We start from the raw sequence: 26,675 nt of genomic DNA, 5'->3' as shown, positions 1-26,675 counted from the left end.
AAAAACTTCACTTGCCAGATGGATGGTCAGAATCCACTAGCCCGATCGCAAAATCCAGTAGCCCCGGACTATCGGACACGAATTCGCATGACGTAGCTACACATGGTGTGCTTCTATGAACTTTGAATTTAAAAAAACACATGAATTTTTTTAATTCGCGCATCAAAATAATCTTATTAAATCTGTAGGGAATAATTTGACAATCATTTTTATAGTACAAGAATGGTTATTTTTTGTTACATAATCCGGCAAAGATATAATTTCTTTTAGCTTTCAAGGAAGTTTCCGTAGCCGTCTAAATTTCAATTACTGATGTGTCATCTGCATTCACGAGTTGGCTCAGAGGAGCCTTTGATTTTATCTCACCTCCAATGAAGAGTTACAGAGAAACAGTTACAAACATAAATACAAGCTAAGAAAATACAATACAATACAAGACTTATATAAGCTTAAAAAATTTAATAGAAAAAAAAAGATGGTTGTTCACAATTTACAATACACAAAATGCTGCTTCATTTAATAGTCAAAAAGGTAGGTTTTAGTTCTACGGCATTTAAAGATTGATTTGTAATTTTGAATTGTGTTTTTCTATGTGAAGTTTGCTTCTCAGAAGAGCAAGGAAGGTATCAAAGAAATTAGGGTCTTCTTCTCTCAAGGCAATGTAAATGTAATATTTTGCAATTATTAAACTGAGGTTCAGGCCAAGTTGCAGCACGATGTACTGTTAGTGAAGCCATAGATATTTCATTATTTAGTACAAACGTAGCCACGTGGTCATCTCAACTTAAACTTTGTCACATTCAACTTGCTGCAACGCTTGTATTTTAGGTATCTCTCACTGCAATAGCCCACTTTGAAAATGAGTCCTGGCCTGGGTCGAAAGTAACTGCCCAAGCGATTGTGGGATTGTTTGGGGGGAGCCTGAATGCAATGATAATAGCTAACGTCCCCCAAACCAACTGCGCAAGGGATTGTGGGATTGTTTGGGGGGAGACTGAATGCAATGACAATAGCTAACGTCCCCCAAACCTTCCCACAATCGATTGGGAAGCTACTTTCGACCCAGGCTATCACTCTTTTTCAAAGTGGGCTATATATTTAGCCTAAATTCATGAAAACAAGCAAAGGGTTTCCGTTGATTCCATATTTGACTGCTACATGCTCACTCCCTTTTTTTAGAGAGCAAACGTGAGATTTGCTGGTTTTTTTTTTTTTTTTTTTCGTAAAAATAATTAGTACTGAACTCCACAGGAAAAAATTTCAGGCATTTACGTGGGGCTTGAAATGTCATGCGATACTCTGTTGGACAGATTTGCCTATGTGGGATCGGTTTGAAAAACACAAATCTACCTGGAAGTTAAAAAAAGTATGCCCTACAGTAATTTTGTAATTTTAATTCCCAAAAAAACTTCACTTCCCCGATGGATGGTCAGAATCCACTAGCCCGATCGCAAAATCCAGTAGCCCTGGACTATCAGACACGAATTTGCATGACGCAGCTGCACATGGTGTGCTTCTATGAACTTTGAATTTAAAAAAAACACATGATTTTTTTTAATCGGCGCATCAAAATAATCTTATTGAATCTGAAGAGAATAATTTGACAATCATTTTTATAGTACAAGAATGGTTATTTTTTGTTACATAATCCGGCAAAGATATAATTTCTTTTAGCTTTCAAGGAAGTTTCCGTAGCCGTCTAAATTTCAATTACTGATGTGTCATCTGCATTCACGAGTTGGCTCAGAGGAGGCTTTGATTTTATCTCACTTCCAGTGAAGAGTTACAGAGAAACAGTTACAAACATAAATACAAGCTAAGAAAATACAGTACAATACAAGACTTATATAAGCTTAAAAAATTTAATAGAAAAAAAAAGATGTTTGTTTACAATTTACAATACACAAAGTGCTGCTTCATTTAATAGGCAAAAAGGTAGGTTTTAGTTCTACGGCATTTAAAGATTGATTTGTAATTTTGAATTGTGTTTTTCTATGTGAAGTTTGCTTCTCAGAACAGCAAGGAAGGTATCAAAGAAATAAGGGTCTTCTTCTCTCAAGGCAATGTAAATGTAATATTTTGCAATTATTAAACTGAGGTTCAGGCCAAGTTGCAGCACGATACTGTTAGTGAAGCCATAGGTAAAATTTTCTTCGTTGAGCTCGATAGAATCGTCATTATTTGTATTCCACCAATTTGTAAATTGTGTCCAAAAGGTTTTGACAAACGAACAAGCTGTAAATAAGCGGGTTAGCGATTGTTTTTGTTCGTAAAGATAGCAGTTATTCTTCTCTTTAATTTTATCTCTAAATAAAGTTGCGTTAGTTGGCAGAATATGGTGCTCGACTTTGTATTGAAAGATGGCGAGTTTAATATCTTTAGTGACATTAAATGGAATATTGTAGATTTTTTAATTGCGTTATTATCTAAGTTTGCTTGCCTCATCCTTCTTTAAGCAGTTGGAGGTTGAAATTTTTTGCCGATTAAACTTTGGGTCGCTATTTTGCAAGAAAGCTTATTTATTGATATCGTGTTCACAGTGTCTGGGACCGGAACAGAGGTTTCGTGGGTGTCTTTAGACATTCGAATCCAATCTCGGGGGATTGCGCTACACAATGCGAGATATTTCAGAAAGTTGGAAGATTTCAAAGAAAACTTTTTACGAAACATGTCAGGGGCAAGGGAATTGTTTTGGTTGAAGATATCTTCAACTCTAGTGATTCCAGCATTGTGCCATTCTCTGTAATATACATGTGAAGCACTTCACTGCGATTTGTGATCCATTACACGTATTATGGGATTTCCATCGATGACATGATTATTAACAGAAATATTCCCTTACTTTTCACATCACAACAATGTTCTAGCTTTTGTAGCCTGGCTGAAGTCACTTCCAATGTTCTTTGTCCAATTTTCTATCGAGCAGTTCTGCTTTCCTCATTTCATTGCCTACGTTAGCATGCTACTCGCCAATACAGATTACAAAATTGATGACCAGTCACTCTGTCTTACCTACAGACTAAGATCGTGGCGCCAATCACCCAAGTCAATGACGTCATTATTTTGTGTGTCTATACTCTGATCACAAACTCTGCCACACCAATGAAAATATGAGTTTTACAGTGTTTATTACATAATTTAACATAGGTAACAAAAAGTTATACTTTATAGAAAACATGAGAATAAACACTGAAAATGGCATTCTCAAGTTGTTTCACTGACTGGCAGGTATAATAATTGGTACATTCTTGAAAATAGTATTAAATGTCCATTAAAATTGGTGACCACAGAGCACCATCCGCCTATGAAATTTGAGCTAGATCTTCAAAATGCTGATTGGTAATTCCCAGAAGAAGAACATATGTTCACCCAGCTATATGGCAAGAAAGGCAACTCCAGATATATAAAGCCTGCTTTAGTTGGGATACCCCCAACCTCCCCCCCCCCCACCCCATGCTGCCTGAAAGAATGAGTGATCTTGGGGTGCCAAGGGAAGCCACAGTATACCACGTCCTACCTTGCTTCCCTACCCCACCCTACAGGCCGCAGGTTTCAAAGTACCCGAGTCTTTGACAAATCTCTCCTGACCTGGATCAATCCTAACTTAGAGTCCTGGTACAGTTCCTGAAATGGGAAATCAATTTGTGTCATGTGCATACAGAAAGCAAGGATTAGGATTAGTGCATGAACATGAACATAAGTAAGCGGTTAGGATGAGCATTACAAAAAGAGAAGGCCTAGGCATGTTTAAGTTGGCTTTAGCGGTAGCAAAAGAACAAGGTTATAGAAAGGTTTAGTATTATGGTGAAGGTTAGGACACAAATTAATCACCTCAGGAGCAGACTCGTATCCAGTGGCTATATATGTGTTTTGTGGGGTGAGAAGATTGGACAAGAGGATAGATTGAGGTGCGTGGGGTGTCATGGGAACAGGCGCCTCTTCCCATGACACCCCACACGCCTCAATTCATCGTCGTTAAGTTAGTTGTAAGTTATTGTAAGTACTGTAACGTGTGCGGTTAAAAAAAAATTTAAAAAAAAGGAAAAAAGACTGGGTACTAGCCTGCTTCAGGAGCTGTACAACTACTTAGAATGATATCAATATTGAATTTCTACATTGGATCAGAGAAATATTTACTCTTGCTCTGCTTTTTCAGTGAAAGCTTGGTTTAGAAAGGGGAGAAGAAGTGATGTGTTCCCTTTGTTGGCCTTCATTTTTGTATACAGTGGCCCTCAACCATTGCACTTGAAGCAATGAAATGACTCTGTACCACTTTACGATCTCTAGTAGACTTTACGAACATTGTACAGATTGCCTGTTACACAGGACAGAACAGAAGGATTCTGTGAGGTTCCGGTTACTACTCAGTGTCTGTGTGACCTGCTCCAGGGGTGGTACTGCCACTGAATGAAAAGAACAGTAAGTTCTTTCTGTGAAATGTGATGATGAACTGTTCCACGACCAATGAATCCTCTTGTCCAGCAGAGTTCTGGACAATCTTCCAGATCTTGATGCACTGCAGAAGGTGAGTAGTAAGCTAAACAATGACTGAGTCAGAACTCCAGCAGTTCCAGACTGTGATGCTCAACATTAACATTAGTAACCATCTCCAGAGTGGTTAGACATTCACAACAGCACCTACTCGATCCTGTCACAGTCATCAGCAGCCTTTCCTGAGGGGAAAGAAGAAACTTCTAAAGGACTCCCCGAAAGGAGAACACTGAACTTTGTAACCGTTCCGGTCCAATCCATTTTGAAGTAAAGGATGGGGTTGTAGTTAGTCAGGACTACAATTAGGAAGTTAGCGTTAGATGTTATGGCTATTGCTAGGTTATTGGGTACCCATGGTTAGATTATCTAATCTAAAGGTTAATGGTCCTAACTGCTATCCTAACTAACTACACTCCCACCCCCAACTGCAGAATTTAGAGAACTAGAACGGTAACAAAGTTCAGTGTTTTCCTTTCAGGATGTCCTCAAGAAGCTTCTTCTCTCCTCTCAGGAGAGGCTGCTGGTGACTATGACGGGATCAAGCAAGTGCTGTTGTGAACGCCTCTCAACAGCATTGGGAATGGTAACTGACGCAAAATGTTCAGCATCAAAGTCTGGAACTGCTAGAGTTGTGACTTGGTCATTGCTCAGCTGACTGCTTGCCTCCTGTAGTGCATCAAGATGTGGAAGATTGACCAGAGCTTTGCTGGACAGGAGGATTCATGGGAAATGGAACAGCTCATCATCACGAGCCATAGAAAGAACTTACTGTTCTCTTCATCAGGTGGCAGCACGACTCCTGGAACAGATGACAAAGTTACTGCGCAGTACCCAGATCCTCACAGAATCTTTCTGTCCAATCCTGTGTAACAAGCAATCTGTCCAGTGTTTGTGAAGTCTCCCAGAGATTGTTGAGTGGTGCAGAGTCGTTTCGTTGCTACAAGTGTAACGGATGATGACAAGTCCTGTCAACCGTCCAGTACAGTAAGGGTGAGGAAAGGAATACTAGACCCACTAGACTAAGGCTAAGAGAATGCAGGCAAGAGGAAATATTTTTTGCCTCTTTCCAATGAAAGAAATGTCAACAGTGATACCATCCCTTGGGACCCTTAGCCAGAACTGAGTCAAGCCAAAGAGAGGTTGGTCGGAGACTTGGGTGCTTCAAGACCCAAGGTCTGTGGGGAAGAGAAGAGATGTGAGGCAGGGCGTGGCACATTGCAGTTTCCCATGACAACCCAGGATCGCTCATTCTTCCAGGAGGCACGCCCATCCCCCACCCCTCCCCACCCAACTGAAGCAGGTTTCATAGATAATGGATTTGCCTTTGTAAGCCATTCATGCATTTGTTGCCATATTCTCAAAGAAGTGGACCCAGGCTACGTGTGGAGTAATTAGTGGTTTTTCAGCACATTTCTGTAAGAGCAGAGGGAGGAGATAAACGGCTGATGGCATAATATACTTCAGGCTCCAGACAAATATTCTGCAACATTCAATTGGAGCTGGTTTGCCATAACAGTTGAAAGGGTTAAGTCTTCCAAAAAAAGGATAATATTTGCACCTTTATTTGCCATCCATAAGGCTATAATTCATATCTTAAAGCATAAGCATCTTTGGCAGAATGAACCCTATAACAAGTACCCTTTCACAATCAAGTGTAGGTTTCCCTCTATCATTTGGACTTTAGTCTAAAGTTTCCTGGGTTTTTTCTTGTTGTCTCTTCCCCTTCCCCCTATAGAGAAGCCAATAACAAATGCATTATATAATAGCTGAGTGAACAAATGCTCTTCTTTCCTCCAACCTCCACATGGAAATCACCCATGAGCATCATGATGAAACAAATGTTCATATCAGGTGCAATTATGCAAGATGTGTAATGGTGCCTGGAAATGCATTTCTTTGGTTACCATTAACATACAGGGTTGTCAGTAAGGGTCACAACCATTTACACCGATTGTAGCTGAATTTTCATTATAGAACCTTGATGTTGCAGGCTATAGTGTCTGTACACTGTACATGGTTGAATTTACCAACAAGGTTTGAAGTGTTAAGCTCACTTCACGAGAGCCCTGATAGGCAATCAGCTGGCCTTACAGTTCTTCACCTCTTATTTTTCAAAATGATATGAGGTCAGAAAAATGTACCAGTGCCAGAGGTAAAACTTTAAGTTAGTAGCAACAAGAATAAATAAATAAATTAACCAATCATAAAATTTGCAATCATTCTTTCTTCACCAGCATCTTGCACTTTAACTTTTAACACTACTGGTCCTAGTTGTATGCAGGATGTGTGTGATCTATACATACATGATTTTCATTTGTCTATGCTAGCCAACAGAACACATGCTGATACTAACATGGGCTATAATAAAAAATAATTATTAATAATTGGACTAATTAGGTAAAAATTATTTTCATGACTGATTGGGCACAAACGGCCTGGTACATTTTATAACCTGATACCAGTGCTTGTTGTTTTATCCTTTTCAAGGTTGCAGCCTAAGAAAACTGAAAGTTAGGAGCTCAAGCCATATTGCTGGGAGCCAGAATTAACTTTACGACCTGATGCAAACATTATGTCATAGGTGTGTTTACAGTCAAATTTAGTTAAAAAGCTATTTGTATTGTTATTTGAAGGCCATTGAAGGTTCTGATGTTTGACTATGCGCCTCAATGATTTTCGTAAAAGGGCTTGGTAGGTATAAAAATTTGTAGGGATTAACAGCATGGAGATGACACTATAATCAAAGAAGAAGTTCCCAAAAGCCCATATACCTCTTCATTTTTATAAAGAAGCCTTGGAAGCTTGGCAAAAACTAGTTTACTCTACTCCTGAATCCACAGAGCAAATACTAGATGAAATTATCTGGAATAGGTTTATTAAAATTAATGGATCCTCAGTTTATTACAAGCAGTGGCATGAAGCTGGCATTACTAAAGTCAGTGATATTCTCAAAGGCAACTCTTTCTTAACCTTTAATGACTTTGTATCAACATTTCAGTTAAAGACTAACTTTCTGAAGTATTGTGGCCTTTGCCACGCGATCACCCAAGAATGGATTAATTGATTAAAGGGTAAAAGCGGACCTATAACAAGTTCCATAAAATTAATAACAATAACAAAATTTCTCCAGACAAAATTTCACGCAAAAGAAATTCGAAAGACCTACAGCAGAGAGGAGGATGAAACAAGCTAACTTCGACAAAGAATCAATACAACTTACTTACAGCATTCCCTTCAAAGTTACTAAAGACATTAGACTTGCTATCTTTCAGTTTAAGATCATATTCATATTTTACCAACTAATGCCACTCTTTTCAGGGATTCGCCTGTTCAAAAAGAGCAATGACACCTTTGTAACGAGAAATAAACATTGAAACACCTTTTCATAACTTGCCCCTTTGTACAGCGTTTTTGGACTCAATTTTCCCTCTGATGGAAGGGAAAAACCCTAAATTCAATCACCTTATCAGAACAGGAAATAACATACGGGTTCACTAGAGATCTGCAGGGTTGTCAAAATAAGCTGGCAACCGGCACATTTCACCGGCTATTCCGAATACTGCGCCAGCTACTCTGGCTGCTAGGTTTGTTCTAGGCATGGTATCGCGGAAATAAAACTGTTCAGTTAATAATTTGTTGGAAGCCAAATCGGAACAGAGGCAATAAAACAGTTATTTTGCCTAAAAAGTACAATAAATTGTGTGCGTGACACAGATGTCGACGCGATTGGCCGCGCTTGCGAAAGCATCAGTCAATGCTCGAGGTTTCAAAAAAATTATGGCGAGCGGAGGGGGCGGAGCGAAACAAAATAGGACTTTGCTTGGTTTCAATAGGCCTTATCACGGTTGTCGACGCCATTTTGACGAGTAGGCAAACACGTCTGAAATAACAGTGTTTGTATGGAAATTCAATGTCAAATAACTTTCATAAAACATCGCTTCCGAAAAATTCATGAATTGGAAACTTTTAGCACTAGTAAAAGGATTTTTAGAAAAAAATTGGAGGGATGTAGCTGTGTTAGAAAGCGTCCAGTCGTGTTTTGAATTTTCCATACATTTGTCTGTATAGCGAACCAGCCGTGAACTACTACTAAAAATAGTTCGCGGGAAAAAAATACAGACAAATGTATGGAAAGTTCAAAACACGACTGGACGCTTTCTGGCACAGCTACATCCCTCCAAATTTTTTTTCTTAAAATCCTTTTACTAGTGCTAAAAGTTTCCAATTCATGAGTTTTTCAGAAGCGATGTTTTATGAAAATTATTTGACATCGGATTTCCATACAAACACTGTTATTTCAGACGTGTTTGCCTACTCGTCAAAATGGCGTCGAAAACCGTGATAAGGCCTATTTCATTAAAAAGAAGACGATGAGGGAAGATGAGGAGAATGAGCAAGACGCAGGCAACAAGGTAAACGTTGATAAAAACTCGTCCTTTGCACGTTTCGCATTGCCTCGGAAAACAATATCAGTCAATGGACAGACCATGGATTCAGTACCCCGATACGGCAAAAAGAAAAGTCGTTCTGGTTCACTGGTTATCTTGTGAGTATTGGCACTAACATTAAGGTTACTTTAATGATACTTTTTTTCTTACATTCGAATTATCTTTTCTTTTGTGTCGCTTTAGAAACACTTTTGTTGATTACAACAGTGTGAAAATTTTGTAAACCCTAATTAAATTTACTCACTATTTACAGTTACGTTTTTTTGTGCTGGCGCGTCTCTCAAGCAATCAAAAAGAAAAACCAAGGCTAAAACTAATATTGAAACGAAGAAGGATAATTTTAGAATAAGTTGAGCTTTATTTGCAAGACGAAACTTGCAGCCAAATGAGTGTTTATACAAACACGAAAATTGCCAAATTTATCCGCCAGACGTGACAGCACCTCTGATATTAGTAAGATGTTCATTTCATTTTTGTGGGCTCTTGACTTTTTATTTCAGTTCACCGGGTTTTACATAATGATAATGATAATGAAGTGGATGATCATGAATCAGATGAATCTGATTATTACAGTGATTTGGAAGATGATTAGAGCAATCTAATCTGTAATGAAATAAGTCTAATCTGAAGCATCTTGGTTTCTTTGAAGTATTTTGTATGTTACAGTAATTTACATTTCAAACACTGAATTCAAAGAGTACACACTGACAGAAACCGGACAATACTGTAAAAAAGAAAACTTGTGTTGAAGACAAAATACAGTGTAAGAGAATAGTAGTCTCCTTCTTGTGCGGTGTAGTTTTTCAGGATTTTTAATCACATGGCATGTTGATGTAAAGAAAATAAAGATAATGGCAGGCATGGTGAATTATACAGTTATACATGACTTCAGGTATCACATAAAGATGGATTGCAGAACTATAACATCAACTTAACAGTGGGAAAACCATTTACAAATTTACACAACGTTTGCTGAAAATATGCCCAGATTGCATTTCAGAGTATCGTTTTTGGCAAAATTTCCTGGGGGAGGCCCCACAGGACCCCCCATAGAAGGGACCAATATCCCTCCATACCCTCCCTGAACGATGCCCGTGCCTTGCTGCAGCCGCCTACTTTATGGACAGAACCTGCTACTCAGAAACATAATGACAACCCTGGATCTGTCTCGTCGTCTTGGCTTGAAGGTCCGTTAAATTTTTGCCAAATATTACATCTATACTGCGTCAAGAAGAGAAGAAGGGTATATCTGGGAAGCCTATTTTGCTATATTAAAGAGTCACCTTGAAATTGAAAAACACAAATCTAAGCTGCAAATAAGTCTTTGAGCCTTTTAATTTTATTTCAATTTTTTGTATTTTTGCTATATTGCTTTGCAAGGCTGCCAAGCGCCAGCAAGTAATGTGTAATTGTGTAATTTGTTGCCTAAGTTTGTAGTTTAAAAAGCATCATAACTATTGTGACATCGTTAGTACCGTATTGTAAGTATTCTAAGTAATTAGTATTGTATTGCAAGTAATGACATAATTGTTAGTATCGGTGTTAGCTGTATTGTAAGTTATGTAGTAATGCAGTGTCATATGGTAATATAATTAATGAAATGTACTGTTCTGAAGTACTGTACACAATAAAGTGTTCTTAAAAAAATAAAAATAATAATCAAAGAAGACACTGTGGGAGCATATACTTGGCTGTCATTTTATTAGGCGTATTTGACCATGCATGTTAGTTCAGTCTTTGATGACAGGTAAAGTATGAAAGACTCACGGAGAGTCCAAGGCATCACTTTGTATTTGCGATAAATGTGATTAGTTCAACCTGAAATCTCACGCAAAGGATTGAATAAAAAAAAAATAAAACATAACATCACTGAACATGTCAAGTCTTGTAACCATGAGTGCATTTCAGATAATGACGAATTTTGATGAAAAACGAAATTTGTGTGAACAATTTTTCACCCAAATACCCTTATTTCCTGGGCTTTCTGTGACAGACATTTCAGCTTTTATACTGGTGACACGATCTGGATGCATGATTGCATTGAAACACACACCTGTGAAATCCAACACAATCATTTTTGCTAAAAATAAATTCGCTTGAGGAGATCTCAATTCAATTACGTTTATTTTCACTGGAACACCATTTTCCTTTGGTAGACTAGGTACAGTTATAGTTTTCTCCAACACATCACTTTGATCATCAAACACAATGACAACAGATTTTGCTGATGATGCACAATCACGAACAATGCACTTGTGAACGTGCCAAACTACATGATTATATGTAAAAAAAAAATGAGCATTAATAAGAGGTACGAAAGTGGAGCAACTGCTTTCCATTTTGCTTTGTTGACTATCTGTCAATTTGTCCATTTGGTATCATTGAATACAGTATCTTTCTTTTTGTTTAAGTTTGCGCACAAATCTGTTCTGAAAATGTCCAAAATCTTTTAGTGTGGGTCTACCACGAATGGCATGTGTATTTGTATGTGGAATCAACAAACTAGAACATACTAGACAGAATTTCTTGTCACTTTAACTCAGTCACGCCTTCTAAGCAAAATAGCAATGCAATATTGACTCGCTTGAGTGTCAACAACTATCATTTAGGCACCAATGAGATGCCTCTTCAAACCGAAAGGTAAACAAACAAATGGTGTCTTGATTGTTATTACTCCAGAAATCATGCTTCAATCGCATTTTATCTCACAAGTTCAACTTACTTCAACGTTTTATATTTTAGGTATCCCTCACTGGTAGCTTAAATTCATGAAAACAAGCAAGGGATTTCCTTTCATTCCATATTTGACTACTAAATGCTTGCTCGCTGTTTTTAGAGGGCAAACATGAGATTCGCTGTTTTGTTTTCTTAAAAAAAAATTGGTACATGGAGAAGAATAGTGCGAAATAATTATCACCTTTGATGCTAACGAAACACCTCTGATAAACTGAAAACAGCAAACAGCACATGAAGTATAAACATAGTCATGTGGTCATCTCAACTTAAACTTTGTGACATTCACAATCCATCAACAGATACTATAACTTGCCCAGACTTGCCCAACACCCTATTGCACTTTTAACATCTAAGAAGAAAGTGGAATTAATAACTTGGGCTCCACAGATTGCCCAAGTAATTAGTTACAGTAAGGGAAGATTATAACAAGGCACAGAAAAAAATGGATTTTTTTTACAAAAACACTTTCATCTTCAACTACTTCACAAGCAATAACGTTTCTCAGGACAATAGTGACACAGAGTTAATAACTGTGCGAGGAGGTCCTTCGCCAGTTCATTAGGTGTCAAGAAGGGCTGGTAAAAAAGAAATAAGTATGTATTCTATTGAAAGAGACAGTTCCAAATCATTCGATCATCAAAGATTGCAAGCCTGAAAATGTATGATCTGTACTAAAACACAAGAAAGAGTTGAATGCTCAATACTAAATAAAAGGAAATGTCAAAGCAAGAATGCACTGGTCAACACTGCATTTGTAAATTTGGCAAAAGAATACAATAATTGAATGAACCTTCCTAGTTAGAGACCCACATGGATTGTTCTTTTGACTTCCTATTAAGCCAAACTTGCTATGCCTAGATCTCTTAAGAGATTTGATATTGCAATCCCCCTTTTCAAAAGAACGCCTCAAAAATCAGTTTGATGTGAACATTGCAGAAATATCAAGAACTGCCTACACGAGGAGAAAATATGCGTTATCGAAGAGCGCGCGCGCCGTTCAATTTCACTGGTAGAGTTTGCCAAAAAGCTCTTGATACTGAAATAATTGTTGTATTTTATATATTTACCTGTGATCATTGACATCAAACTTTACCATTAGCTGCGCTGAAGATTTTAAATCTAAATTGTTGGAATGTCCGGCAATGAAAAAATGTTTTTTCATTTAATTTGCATATGTCATGTTTACGTTCCTATGCAAATTTGTAGGAGATCAAAAGGATTATCGCTCTAGTTCTACTCAATCAGTATTTCTCATGGTAATCATTCAGTCTAGTTATTTTAGTCAATAGTTTTCCTATTGAATCGGAATAGCTTGGACAAAATAAGCATTAGCAGGGCAGGGAGACAAATTGACCTTTCAGATTGTAACTTGAAACGGCAGACGAAATGGAGCCGCAAAACGAAATTAGCATGTACACGTTCTTATGCAAACTTTGTATGAGAACAATAACGCATTAAAAGAATGTTGAATTGGCTCTATTTTGCTGAATTTTGGCATAGAAATTAAGTTAATAGTTTTGGACTTTGAGTTGAAATACTTTGGACAAAATAAGATTTAACACGAGTCAGTTATGACAAACTGATCAATTGACCCCGGGAATTGACCTTTGGCCGTAACTTTATACAAAAATAACAAACAGATATTTCAATGTTTTATGTAAAATTGGGGCTTTCACTTTATAGCCATACAAAAGTTTCCCTTTTAAACATTGGTGCAAATTCAATTGTAGCCAGTGAACAATATTTTTCTACGCAAGAAAGTTTCACAAACAACATTTTTATAATAACTGAGTCATGCAACGCAGACAAAGATTTCTTGTCTCACTTGGACTACTTCGCTTACAAAGGCTTTTCAAAAAGGAAACATGTTTTTAATGTAACAAGGGTTTCTTTAAAACAGTTAAACAAAGTTACGTCTTCAAGAAAGATCTACGAAGTTGCTAAGTTGGTAAGTTACAATTTTGAACAACTATGTCTGACATGAATGTGAAGTTGACCCTCTGGAAACTTATCCAACCATTCACCCCTCCTCCCCTCTGTAATTTCCTTGGCCATTGACCACCCCACCCCTCTGGAATTTCCAATTCCCTCCCAGGTGGGGGTATGGATATTTTCTGGAACCACAGATTTGAATCGTTAGACAAACATTTTCTGATACAAAAAGTACAAGGCTACATGCATTTATCACGTATAACAAAAAATAACCTTGAAAAATGAAAATTGCTAAAATTCCATGCATGTTGATGTAAACCGCTTGTATACCAAAATTTAATTTCAACCAGGTTATGGAAATTAGTCAATGTTTACACGAAAGCACTTCCCAAACACAGCTACAAATTAGCAAAGATAAAATAAATGACAAAAAGCAGCCCAGTCAAAAGATTTCTTGTATTTGCTTTTAGAAGCAAAACCTTTCAAACACACAATAAAATCTTCTTATCAAGTCCTTTTTTCAGCGGTTGAGTATTTTTCAGTGATGTTTCTTTCCATTTTGAACTCTAAAAAGATGTATGTTACATAGGCGAAAAATATTTCTTGAAAATTTATTACCAGTGTGACAAGGTGCCATTTTCTGTTTTTAAAATCCAACCCCATAAAACTCACAAACATTTACACAGAAGACAGATTCTGATTGGTTTAATTGTATTCTAAATGACTGGTAGCTCAAAAGGGCAAAAAGCACCTAGCAGGGGGTGTAGAAGATTTTGTGTTTTCCTTGCTGTACATGTGCATGGTGTATTAAATGGTATAATAATTTATTATGCTGTGCTTCCTCTCAAAATACGCTTTGGAATATTTTTTTTGGAGGTTGGAGAATGCTGCTTACTTTTTTTATGCCAACTACATGTATGGGCTTTTCGTTCACATATGTAATAACATCAAATTAGCAATGGAATTTGTCCTGTGCTACAGCCCATATTGAACACCTGTAACATGTTCCAGTGACAACCCTTATCACATGTCACATGGGAAGTATGCATTACTTCTTTAAAATAATAATTATTATTGCTATAAAAAAATTATACTTGCTTAGCATTTGCCACGTCCATCATGTTAATACTAGGTCTGCCAGTGAAGGAACACAATAAAATGCATAATGGTGGCAGCTTTCACTGAAAAAAAGAAAATAACAGGATTATGATTATTATTATACATGTATTATAATCATGTTCAAGGAGATTCAAAATAACACATCTAACCCCCCGGAATTTCTATAGCTATTTTATTTTGCTCTCCTTACAAATATTGAAGCACAGGCGTAACATGTATAATGTGCAAAATTGTCTACATTTCCCTATCACAGTTCCCACTCCACAGCAATTACAGTATCACTCAAATGCAAGTTGACAGCCTCAACTTGATGCTCGCAAGAATTAAGTATTGAGGAGTCGAGTCAATGTGATTCACTCAAACGTTGACTCGATCCTCAATACACGTGAGGATCACTGAACGAAACATTCATGATTACTCACAGTTATGAGAAAACAAATTTTTATTTCTTGAGGAATGAACGATAGCAGAAACAAGCGCAGAAACTAAAAAGTCCATTGCAATGGATCAGGCACCTCGGCATCAATTTGTCTTTGAAACGCTTACTTACAAAAGAAACAATAACTTGGTCTCTTCTAGTCGCTGCTGCAAACATGAAAACGTTCAGAGAAACTTACCCAAAAATCCAAGAAAATGCCACAAGTGAAAGAATTTAGGTAAAATAGGCAATTTTAGAGCGTGGTATTATTAAAATCTCATGGATTCTGGGTCAAATGTTATCGATCAGATCACTACGAATGGAACAATTGAAAATTTGCATAATAAAACGCTTCAGGCAGTTTGATCTTCAGCCTTAAAAAATGTATAGTTCAACTAATGTTTAAGGATCCAAGGCAATGCCTTGAGTTTAAGTCTTAGGGTAAAATTAGGAACTGAACTTCGCAACAAATTTCACTCGGGGTCCAGTGTTAGCGAATAGATTGATTTCCCAAAACAATGAAAAACTATGTAATTTGCAAATGAAATGCAAAATGATAGCCAGAATACTGTTGTAACGCTCAAAGCATTTCAATGCATTTCTACATCAGATATCTGTTGGATTAAGGCAAAAAAGCAACTTAAGCAAAATTAATAGCCCCTTCCAATGCTACAAAATGATGACAGAAGCTGTTGTTTGAATGGAGAATTGGCATATACAGTACCACCTGGAACTATTGACCCATCGGGACTAGGGCATACCTAGTCTTTACCGCGGGTAGTGGCCGCGCATCCACCTAGGCGAAAAAGCGGTCGTGTCGTTCCGCGGTGAAGACGAGGTACAGTTTGCCGCAGTAAAATTTGCCGCGGGAGAAAAGACGAGACGTGTCTCGGAAAAGAGCAATGGGGATGGGGTTGCATTTCTAAAATAAGCGTTAGCATGAGTGAAGACATTTATACTGCAAGTGTTTGAGGTGCGAAGAGTTGGTGCTTAATCGAAGGAGTAATTTGAAGTCAAAATGGCGTTGGATAGTTTGCGTATTCAAATATTGAAATCTTTTCAGAGATAATGAAAGTAACTAACAATCCAACAATAGAAAAAAGCTTGTTATCTCCGAGGGTATGTTAAATACGCAGTGAAATACATGTAAGTTGATTTACATGCTTTTCAAAACACTCGGTGTAACTTTACAAACGAGATTTCGCTGAATTGTCACAAAAAATCCCTTTTTTAATTTAGTTTTCTTAATTTGTTCATTTCGATACAAGTGACGGAAGGCAAACGTCTTGAAACATTCAGCCGTAATTTGCATAGGAGCAAATTTGATGTTTGTTTTGCACTTGTGGGAACCACCGCCGTCGGCTTTTTTTATACGTGTCCAACCAAACAGCTGCCAAAAACATCTTCTGAATTTAGAGCAAGCAGTGTTCTAAAAAGATCGGTTATTGAGAATGAATATTATTCTTGTTGCAGTGCCAAGTTCATTTTAAAAGAAAGAGGTTTAAAATAGACTGTAAACACAAGCGACAAAATTTGCGAAGCCGACACAAAGGTTTCAAGTTACAATAACATCATCACGTGCGAACATTTTTTTTAAAACGTAAATTTCGTAGGTCAGGTTTTGTTTTCTTTTGCTTCTCCCAACTTAAAATTGAAATTACTTGGCAAGAAATACAAAGTAAACCACGGACTAACATTCTGGAACGCTGCTGTGTTGCATCAAACAGCTTGTCAAGTCAGGAGTAACAATGTGTTGGAATTGCAATTATTATTCGTGCGATGAGCGACACAAAACATGCCGAAATATTATTTGTTTTCAATTTATAAATGATTTTAAAATCTCCGGCAAATGGAACTGCACAGACTGTGTCGAAAATTCAAGTTTGCTCGTTTTTTCTTAAGCAAATCTGCACGCTTCGAAGCTTCGATAGTGAATATGCGCATTTTCCTCAAGAAGTCTTTAGCGATAAATTAATTACACATAGTACTGTAAGTAAACGGGAATTAGACACCAGAAATTCGCAGATGCTAAATATTCCTTTATTTAGAACTGCTACTGGACAGAAGACTTTTTACTATAGGACAGTGAACATCTGGAATAATTTAAATAATGATATTAAGTTATGCATTGATGTCAATAGTTTTAGGAATAAGCTTAGAGGGGTGCTTTTAGACAAATTTAAGAGGGAAGAATGATATCCTAATGATTTGCAATTGTAACTTTAAATAATTTGTATATGTTTTTATTTTTATCCTTTTCTTTGTAATTGCCACTGAAAAGCCCCTTTGGGGAAGTGGTCAATAAACGTATGTATGTATGTATGTATGTATGTAAGAATTTTGGGTATACCGAGGTTTGAGATTTTAAATCAGAATCTTCCTAAAAGGATTTTTCAAATGCAGTCGGATACCCTAAAATGGATTCTCATTTTCTTCAAATGGTTCAAGGGCTCAAAATGGTATGTGTATCACACATGATCGTCCTCCCTAGTTAATGTCTTGCCATTAGAAGTTGTTGAACCAAAACACAAAGGAGAAAAAAGCCTATTCAAACTCTACCGCGTCTTTTCTTTACCGAGGTTTTACCTAGGTGAACTTTCCTGCGGTAACTTTGGAGCCATTAACCCCGATGGAACCTAGGCAAAAAAGCGTCCTACTGCAGGAAAACCGAGGGAAAGCCGCGAGTTACCCCGCGGCAACGACGTGGCAAATGGGTCTATAGTTCTACGCGGTACTGTATGAACACACAGGGAAGATTTTTAGTCACATGCTAGGTTGAACCAAGACTGTTCACATGCATCAAGTTTCATTCGGCGACAAACACGAGACAAGGAACAAAATTTACAGTGGTTCTTGGAACAAAAATGTTATGGAAGCTTACTGTTAAAACTTAAAACTTTCATCTTTGCAGGACACAAAAATTTTCTTTCATTTCACTCGTCCATCAGACGAGTACTTTCCAGATTTTAGTTGTCCGAACATAAAATCCTCTCACCTAAAATGTTTTATTTAAGTAAATATACTATCGAAACAATTGCAGTATGGTTACACGTACTAAAACAAAAAACACTTTTAGTCATTAATGTTGTTATGGATAGACGTGGGTAACATCACGCATGTCATGTGAATTTTGAATAATTTTTGAAGTTTGCTTGATAGCTGTGGCTGACAGGCTGAAGAAAAACTTAAACTGACACCTTTTTCCAACAAAGAGAAAATCAGCCGTTTTAAGACAAACAGCAGCCTGACGTTTGCTATTTGGCATTGACTGTTTTAAAATGCAAAAGTATGTAATTATCTTTGACGTCAATATGCAAATTTAGCAGTGAAATATTCATGAGACATATGGAGAATTTTACATTTGTCACCAAAACAATGCGGCTAAAATATGAGATACAGTACTGGTTAAAATGAGTTAATAATCTCGACTCCATCCTCACAAAAATCTATTATTGACGATCAGACTCCAAGCTGGGACTGGTTTGCTGACCAGAATCAGCAGAAAAAAAGGCAACTAAAATTGTCACAAAGGTTGCCAATTTGGCAAGTGTTGTGGTGTTGAAGTAATGTAATGCTGAGAGGTCCTACATTAATAATTATTATTAGATCCTGACAAAATGATAAAGTTGGACAGCATACCCGAAACAATATTCATTAAACCAGTTTCCTTAGTTATTTCGGTTTGCTCGATCATGCCTTGATTTGTTAACAACCACTCAAAAAATACAATGAAACTTTTAAACCAACTTACCACAGTTATAGGATTGATCCCATCCACAAATTGAAAATGTTTTGTATATGATATAAGCTCAAGTCTAGCTTCTTCAACAATAGCAGCAGTGCACAGTTAGCGTTCATGGGAAGTTCATCGTGGTGTCACAAAGTTTGGTCTTTCTCTACAAACTAAATATGGATTTAACACAAAAAGTGAATTTCCAAATAGGCTTATATATGAACTTAAGCTCAAAATCAAAGAAAACAATATTACAGTATATGTGCCTATTCTTAGACAATTTTTGCATTTATCACAATAACTTACCACACAAGGGCGGGACATTTCTAGTATATCGTTCCTTCCTTACGTAAACACATCCTAAAGATTAGCTGATTGAATACCTGAGGTTTCTCAGTAATTGTGAAAACTATTGTAGGAGATCTCGGACAGGTAGTCCCTATTCTTAGACGGTCATTCTTAGATGACTAACCCTTTAAGCCCTAACAGTGATGAGCATCAAATTTCTCCCGGTAATATCAATACTTATCCAACCTTCGAGGTCATGAAAATTAAGGATATAATCACCCAAGGTGAATTTTCTCGAAATTTTTCAAAACTCATTAATAATTCATAAGCCCCTTGACCTATCAAATGGTTGATAATACATCACACGCAATGACTTTATATTGACAAACCTCCTCCTTATTAGTATGCGGTGTTTTATCAGCTGATAAAACACTCCATTAGTATGCAGTGTTTTTCTCGTATGCTAATTTCCAACGTTCACAAAAGCATAATTGTTATGAACTCTATATTTCTATTGACACACGCTTTTCCAGGAATGTTTTTGAAGCTGTTCAAAAAACTTGCAGTACGTGTTTTATCAGGTCTGAAACCACTCTGCTGCGCCTCGTGGTTTTAAACCAGATAAAACACTCCTGATCATTTTTAAACATTACTTAATAACTTCTCTTGGCTTGGGGACAAGATAGGAGAGTTTGTTCTTTGATATTAGGGGTTAAAATCAACTTAGAAAAACTAAGTAATATTGAAAGTATATGCTACCTTTTTCCTGACTAAAAAAGCATTTTAAAGTCAGTTTGGGAGAGACCTTCCTCAAGTATTAAAGCTAAACAATCTGTTATGGAAGGTTTTGTGAGAAAATTTTTTGCCATACATCGCATGTTATCTAATTCCAGATTATCCCAGAATTTTATTTCATACATATAACGAGCCTTTTAATAAAACATGTGGCTCATGAGAAAAAAAGCATCTCTACTATCCCCCTGTGGAGGCGTGGTGGTGTAGTGATAAGCGCGTCGACTTTCAATTGGACAATTAGAGGGTCGTTGGTTTGAGGCCAGGTTGGTCTCTTCATTACTGTGTTGTTGGGTAGGATTAAGTTGCAAGAGTTAATGCTTGTAATTAATAGCGCATGGTCACTGGCCACTCAGAACCAGTGACGTCATTAGGACGTGTGCTCGAGTTCACTCTCGTGTTGGACAATCTCTGTTAGGCCTTGAAACCCTACCCTCCCACCCATAAGGTGAGGGTCAATATTAAGTTGTTAGCCTGTTCATCTTTTGTCAATAAATTGTTGAACCCCATCTTGGTGTGATAGTAATTTCCTTAGACAAGAAACTTTGCTCCACATTGTCTCTCTTCACCCAGGTGTATAAATTGGTACCGGCGACATACTGCTGAGGGTAACCCTGCAATGGACTGACATCCCATCCAGGGGGGAATAGTAATACTCCTAGTTGCTGCATGCTACAGAAACCGGATTAACCTCCGGCCGTGTGGGCCACTTAGGCTCGTAGTGCGACTTTTTTTTTACCATCCCCCTGTCGGGCTCAATGACACTTAATACAACTTGTACTTGCCTGGCGGGGTTTCAAATCACAAAACTTGAGAAAAAATATATAGCCAAGTTTTAACTTATCAGTAAATCTTGTTTACCGGTTGTATTCACTTAAGGGGATAAATGTTCCTCCAAACAAGCAATGTTAAATTAAAATACAGTACCGCTTGAAACTATTGGACCATTTGCCGCCATTTTGCCTCCGCAGTTTTACCTTGGCAAAACCCTGTCTAACCGCAATGAAAACCCGGTTTGGCATAGGTTTTTCCGGCTAACTTAAGCTGTGGTAAAGGTCAGGATGCGGTTGGGTTTGAATAGGCTATTGTTCACTTTGTTTTCAAGTTCTTCGAGTGACAATAACTTCTACAATATGCAAACTGTTGGGCTTACGGAAGCTCTCACTCAGAAGGGAAATAATCAAAGCACTCTGTTCAAGTAAATTCATGAATTGAACTGGTAAATGTAACAATATTTTGGATTATGCCTAAAGTTATATGCTTAATGTACAAAACAATTAAACTTCACTCGCAATTTTCCTTTTGATACGCAAAGCAATGCAAAGGTCAGCCACACGTAGTCAATTGATATAAATAGATATCGGAAATCAATCGATACAATCGATATCAATCGGTGATTGAAATCGATTGAAATCAGTTATCGATAACAATTGAACTCACAGAAAGAATTTATTATTGATTATTGTTGATTGAGATAATGGATAATAATTATTGATAGCAATTGACAGTAATCGATAACAATCGCTAATCCCAAGGAGTCCTTTGAGGAGAATTTGTTTCAAACATATTAGATGGCGTTACTATCTAGTAAACAATACAAGACCCGCATTCAAAATTAATGGTAAAACATTTTATTATTTCAGCATCTAGTCCTGCCAGGGTCAGGACGAAAAACACGGAAAATTACTTCTTTTACATGTGTTTTTCCTAGTCAATATTTATGGAGCAAAAGTGATTACTTCTGTGCTCTTGGATTATTTTTTACTTCTTGCTTACTCTTCGATTTATTATTACGCTTCTTTCTTATGCAATTAAGGATGGTGCCTACTTTTGCTACTGCGCATACGTTCTGCGCATCTCGAGATACTCAGGATTCCTATGGGTGATGCCTAGTAATACAGGGATATTTTTGCGTGGTTTAAAACTTTGCGGAGAAAGCAGAACTCAGCAAGAGCTCTTGGTATACCAAGTAAAGATTGGGGGTAATCATGCATTTTTCAGAGATAACAAAGCTTCAATTTAGAAAAAAACACCATACATTGCTTTGTCTTTTACGGCTTTTTAGAATAATTGTTTGGTCGATTATCTTTGAAAATTGCATGGATTCCAATAGCCATTACAAAAACACTGATTTTGTTGTTTATTTTGCTTCATATTAATGTCACTGTTCCGTTTAAAGTATCCAAACACACAAGCTCTAATGAAACGTAGAGTAATAAACTAAAGTAAGGACCACTAGACACGTTTGGCATTAATTTGGGGGACACCACTCGGCGATTGGCGTGACTGGCGACTTCTATTGCGTGACCATTTTAAGGCCTCACTTCTCTGGCACTTCCAGCTGCACCTGGGCCAACAACAACAAAACACAGTTTGTTTTCGTCCACATCCGTGCCGTAATCCGACTGCATATTTTGAATAAAAATGGTGCAAACCTCGCGATCTTGATCAGTGTCATTCTTATATATGGCATTGCGCACTTTACATCAGGAGGCTAATTAAACAAAAATCTTTCTTGTCTGTGTGGCATTAACGGCAAGAATTAGACTGAAACTATTTCTGTTGCTCCGTGATTATTGCCTGTAGGGTGACAAAAACTGAACAAGTTCCCAATGTAGAAAAAGAAACATCAGTCTACAAAAAAAAATTCAGTCCACAAAACAAATTGTTGGTCGTTTGGCTTTCGATTCAATGAGTCCTCACACATTCTTTTGTATGTTTTTTTTTTTAACAATACCCTGATAATAGTAATTACAGTCAACTCTCTCAAAGCGACCACTTCTCGTAAGCGATCACCTCCCGTAAGCGACCACATCGTATAAAACGTTTTGTTTCTCAGTTAAATACCGTTTCAAGAGCTCTCTCGTAAGCGACCACAACTCAAATTTCTTAAGGGACCGCAACCACTTTTAGGCCAGAAAATTGACATATTCTTCTGTTTTCTGTTTCTTGTAAGCAACCACCCAACATAATCACGTATGATCGTTAGTAAATAATTAAAGAGTGTTAAGAAATGTAAATAGTCTTTAGTCTAAGTCTTATATATTCATATATTAGCTGTATTTTTCCTTTTTTGTTCTTTTTAATTTTCAAGGACTCTTTTGTAAATCACTTATCAGAGTGAAATTGATTTCCTCAATAAAGATTATTATTATTACTCAGAAGTGACAAATGTTTAATTTTAAATGACGCTACCCCGGACCGCTGACAAATAATAACAGTAGATAGTCCAGGCGCAATTCAACTTGAAATATGCCGGTGGTTTCAATCTTTTCCTCAAGCCATGGAATAGAAATGCCATAAGATTGTCTCTGCAGAAAATGTAACTATTTGCCTAATTTTAGCTGATAAGCTCATTTTTTTTTGTAATTAATTAATCAATCAATCTAGTATTAAGCTTGTTTTGTTGATCTTTTCCATAAGCGCCCACTTTGTCGTACCCCAAGGGTTGTCGCTTACGAGAGAGGCATAGGCCTTATCACGGTTTTCAACGCCATTTTGACGTGTAGGCAAACAGGCTTGAAATAACAGTGTTTGTATGGAAATCCGATGTCAAATAATTTTCATAAAACATCGCTTCTGAAAAATTTATGAATTGGAAACTTTTGGCACTAGAAAAAGGATTTTAAGAACAAAATTAGAGGGATGTAGCTGTGACAGAAAGCGTCCAGTCGTGTTTTGAACTTTCCCTACATTTGTCTGCATAGCGAACCAGCTGTGAGCTGCTACTAAAATAGTTCGCGGGAAAAAAATACAGGGAAATGTATGGAAAGTTCAAAACACGACTGGACGCTTTCTGGCACAGCTACATCCCTCCAATTTTGTTCCTAAAATCCTTTTCCTAGTGCCAGAAGTTTCCAATTCATAATTTTTTCAGATGTTTTATGAAAAATATTTGACATCGGATTTCCATACAAACACTGTTATTTCAAGCCTGTTTGCCTACCCGTCAAAATGGTGTCGAAAACCGTGATAAGGCCTGTTGTCGTATCTTATTCATTGCGGCTTTTGGTTGCTTTCATCTTTGCTGCGGTCGTGGTTTCGTCCCACCGCGGTGAATTCGCGGAAATCCCGATAGGCAAAGACGAGGCTCTTACCGTGTGCAAATGGTCTAATAGTTTCAACCGGTACTGTATTTTGCCGCTTATGAAACTGTTGTTGAACTTAAAAATACCTTTGGCCTTCGCGCTGTCCAAGAATATAGGCATAACTTACCTCACAAAAATATAACAAGTTTTTTCCCGTGAAGTTGCTCGAAAATGTGAAACAGTTAACTCGTAATTCTTACTTGGAAGCAAACCTTGTTTTTTTGACTGAACGAAACCGGTCGCAAGCTAGCAAAAGTAGACTATAGATCAATAACTCATTAGAACCTATCTTACGGGTTTTATTTAAAGTCTACGAGGAATAAACGAAACATAAATACGTAAAGTCCGAAGAGGTGCGTCCATGAGATAGGCACATACACTGTAACCTACTGTACGGTAATCCGTTGTTCGAGCACACGAGTAAATATTTGGAGATAACCTGACTTATACGTACCTGTGGGAGTCCAAGAAGTCTTTGAAACAAACAACCGGATGGCGATAAGCTGGCGAATATTAAACGAGAACATGTAAAAACGCTGCAACTATTCTCAGCGGTCTCACCTCTCACGTATAAAAGGAGATGAGACAAAGTGAACAATGCCATTCTGTCGATCAAGCGAAAGAGCATAGTTCAAAATGGCGGACCCTGCTGTACAAGTCCCGGCACAGGAAAACCTTCCAGCAGCTCAAGCGGCCGCGGTTGTTCAACCACCACCACCGCCTCCGCCTCCACCAAACGCAGAAGAACCTCCTCAAAACGCCGCTGGAGAACAAGTCACTTTGGAGGTTTGTTCAATTTTTGTTTTACTCCAGTATCGTACACGTGTTCTTGCACTTCGTATTCCCGTGGCAGCTTTAAGTCTGTTTTCAGCTCAAGTCATGCCCTGCTTTAAACGTGTAGCTTTGTAGCTCTGCGGGCAATTTTCTCTTTGCCCCCCAGTTTATTTTACGCCCTGCTTCTGAACGTGCGACCTTCGTTGCTTTGCGGGCATGTTTACAATTCATGTTGCGCCCTGGCTTGGCGGGCAATTTAAAATTCACTTCGCAATTATGTTGTGCCCTGCTGATAACGTGTACTTGGTTGCTTTGCGGGCAGTTTTAACTCTGTTTACAATTCATGTTCCGCCCTGCTTCAAACGTGTAACTTTTTAGCTTTGCGGGCCGTTTGAAACTGACTTCGTAATTATTGTTGCGCCCTGCTTCAAACGTGTAGCTTTTTAGCTTTGCGGGCAATTTTAAATTGACTTCGTAATTATTGTTACGCCTTGCTTCAAACGTGTAGCTTTTTAGCTTTGCGGGCAATTTGAAATTGACTTCGTAATTATTGTTACGCCCTGCTTCAAACGTGTAGCTTTTTAGCTTTGTGGGCAATTTGAAATTGACTTCGTAATTATTGTTACGCCCTGCTTCAAACGTGTAGTTTTTTAGCTTTGCGGGCAGTTTGAAATTGACTTCGTAATTATTGTTACGCCCTGCTGATAACATGTAGCTTTTAGCTTTGCGGGCAATTTGAAATTGACTTCGTAATTATTGTTACGCCCTGCTGATAATGTGTTTACAATTCATGTTGCGCCCTGCTTCAAAACGAGTAGCTTTTAGCTTTGCGGGCGGCTTTAGATTGACTTTCTAATTAATTTTTTGCCCTGCTTCAACACGTATAGTTTTGTAGTTTTGCGGGCTACTTGAAGTCGACTTACCACTTTCTGAATTTTATTTATATGCGCTATTTTTGCCGATTATGTGTACATTCTAATTCTCGGTTAGCTTCAAAAGCTTTTCAATTTTGTTGACCTCAAAACATACTTCAGCAGAGAACTAGTTGTTATCTTTGTGCGATCTTTGTCGATTATTCTCACTCTTCATTTTTTAATTGTCTTAATTTGCCATTTCTGAGTGCTTGTTTGCCACATTGTTCTACTTGAATTGTTTATTTTCGTATTGTTCTGTTAATTGTTATATTTGCACTCCGACTTTGTCGGAACAAAAGATTCCCTGCCGCTTTACCGGGTCTTATCACAATGCTTGTACTCATTTACGAATGTTTTTGTATCGCCGCTAAGCGGTATGAAATTACACTTCGCAATACATCTGTCTATTTCATTTTCTCATTCAGGCTTTGCAAGAAAGAATTAAATTTTTGGAAAATGCCCAAGGGACCTCCATTCAGGCTTTAAAGAATCGCATTACCCATTATGGTAGTCGCCGCCTGGAGGACTTCGACAAATACGAGGCCTTGCGCCTCGCGGAGGAGCTCGTCTCCGTAGCGAAGACAACTGGTGATGATAAGGCCGCCAGCTTTGACATCATAGCAGCCACCCTAAGAGAGAAAATACACGTGCCGAAAGAGCAGTTTAAAGCTTACTTTTTGGCTCTTCTCGCGGACAAGGAATTTACAAGAATCTTTGACACAATCTCCAAGGTCGACAAGTCGTTTAGACGTCCCTCGCCTTACTCGCGTCCTCAGGCCAGAGGCAGTCAGAGGTTCTCGTCACACCCTCGAGTGACCTGCTACAGATGTGGTACGCCCGGACACAAGTCTACGCAATGTTTTAAGCGGTCTCCGACGACCCTCTATTTTTCTTCAGGCGGTCCAGGTCATAACCAGCCTCGACCGACATCTCAGTAGCAGA

At 37.8% G+C, this 26,675-nt stretch overlaps 2 protein-coding genes across 2 annotated transcripts in view; both read left to right on the top strand.

Annotated features, from left to right (window-relative positions):
- The window catches only part of LOC146477062 (uncharacterized), a 450,556-nt gene that overhangs the window by 414,558 nt on the left and 9,323 nt on the right, over positions 1–26,675 (top strand). The gene's annotated exons all lie outside the window — the stretch shown is intronic.
- On the top strand, positions 24,587–26,671 carry LOC146477063 (uncharacterized). Its single transcript, XM_085113919.1, has 2 exons — positions 24,587–24,831; positions 26,159–26,671. The coding sequence occupies exons 1-2, from the start codon at positions 24,682–24,684 to the stop codon at positions 26,669–26,671; spliced, it is 663 nt and encodes a 220-aa protein (XP_084970045.1). The 5' UTR covers positions 24,587–24,681.

This window comes from Pavona decussata, unplaced genomic scaffold, assembly GCF_977016875.1.
Source record: "Pavona decussata unplaced genomic scaffold, jaPavDecu1.1 SCAFFOLD_72, whole genome shotgun sequence".
Taxonomy (NCBI): Eukaryota; Metazoa; Cnidaria; class Anthozoa; order Scleractinia; family Agariciidae; genus Pavona; species Pavona decussata.
This window is presented reverse-complemented; position numbering and strand designations above follow the sequence as displayed.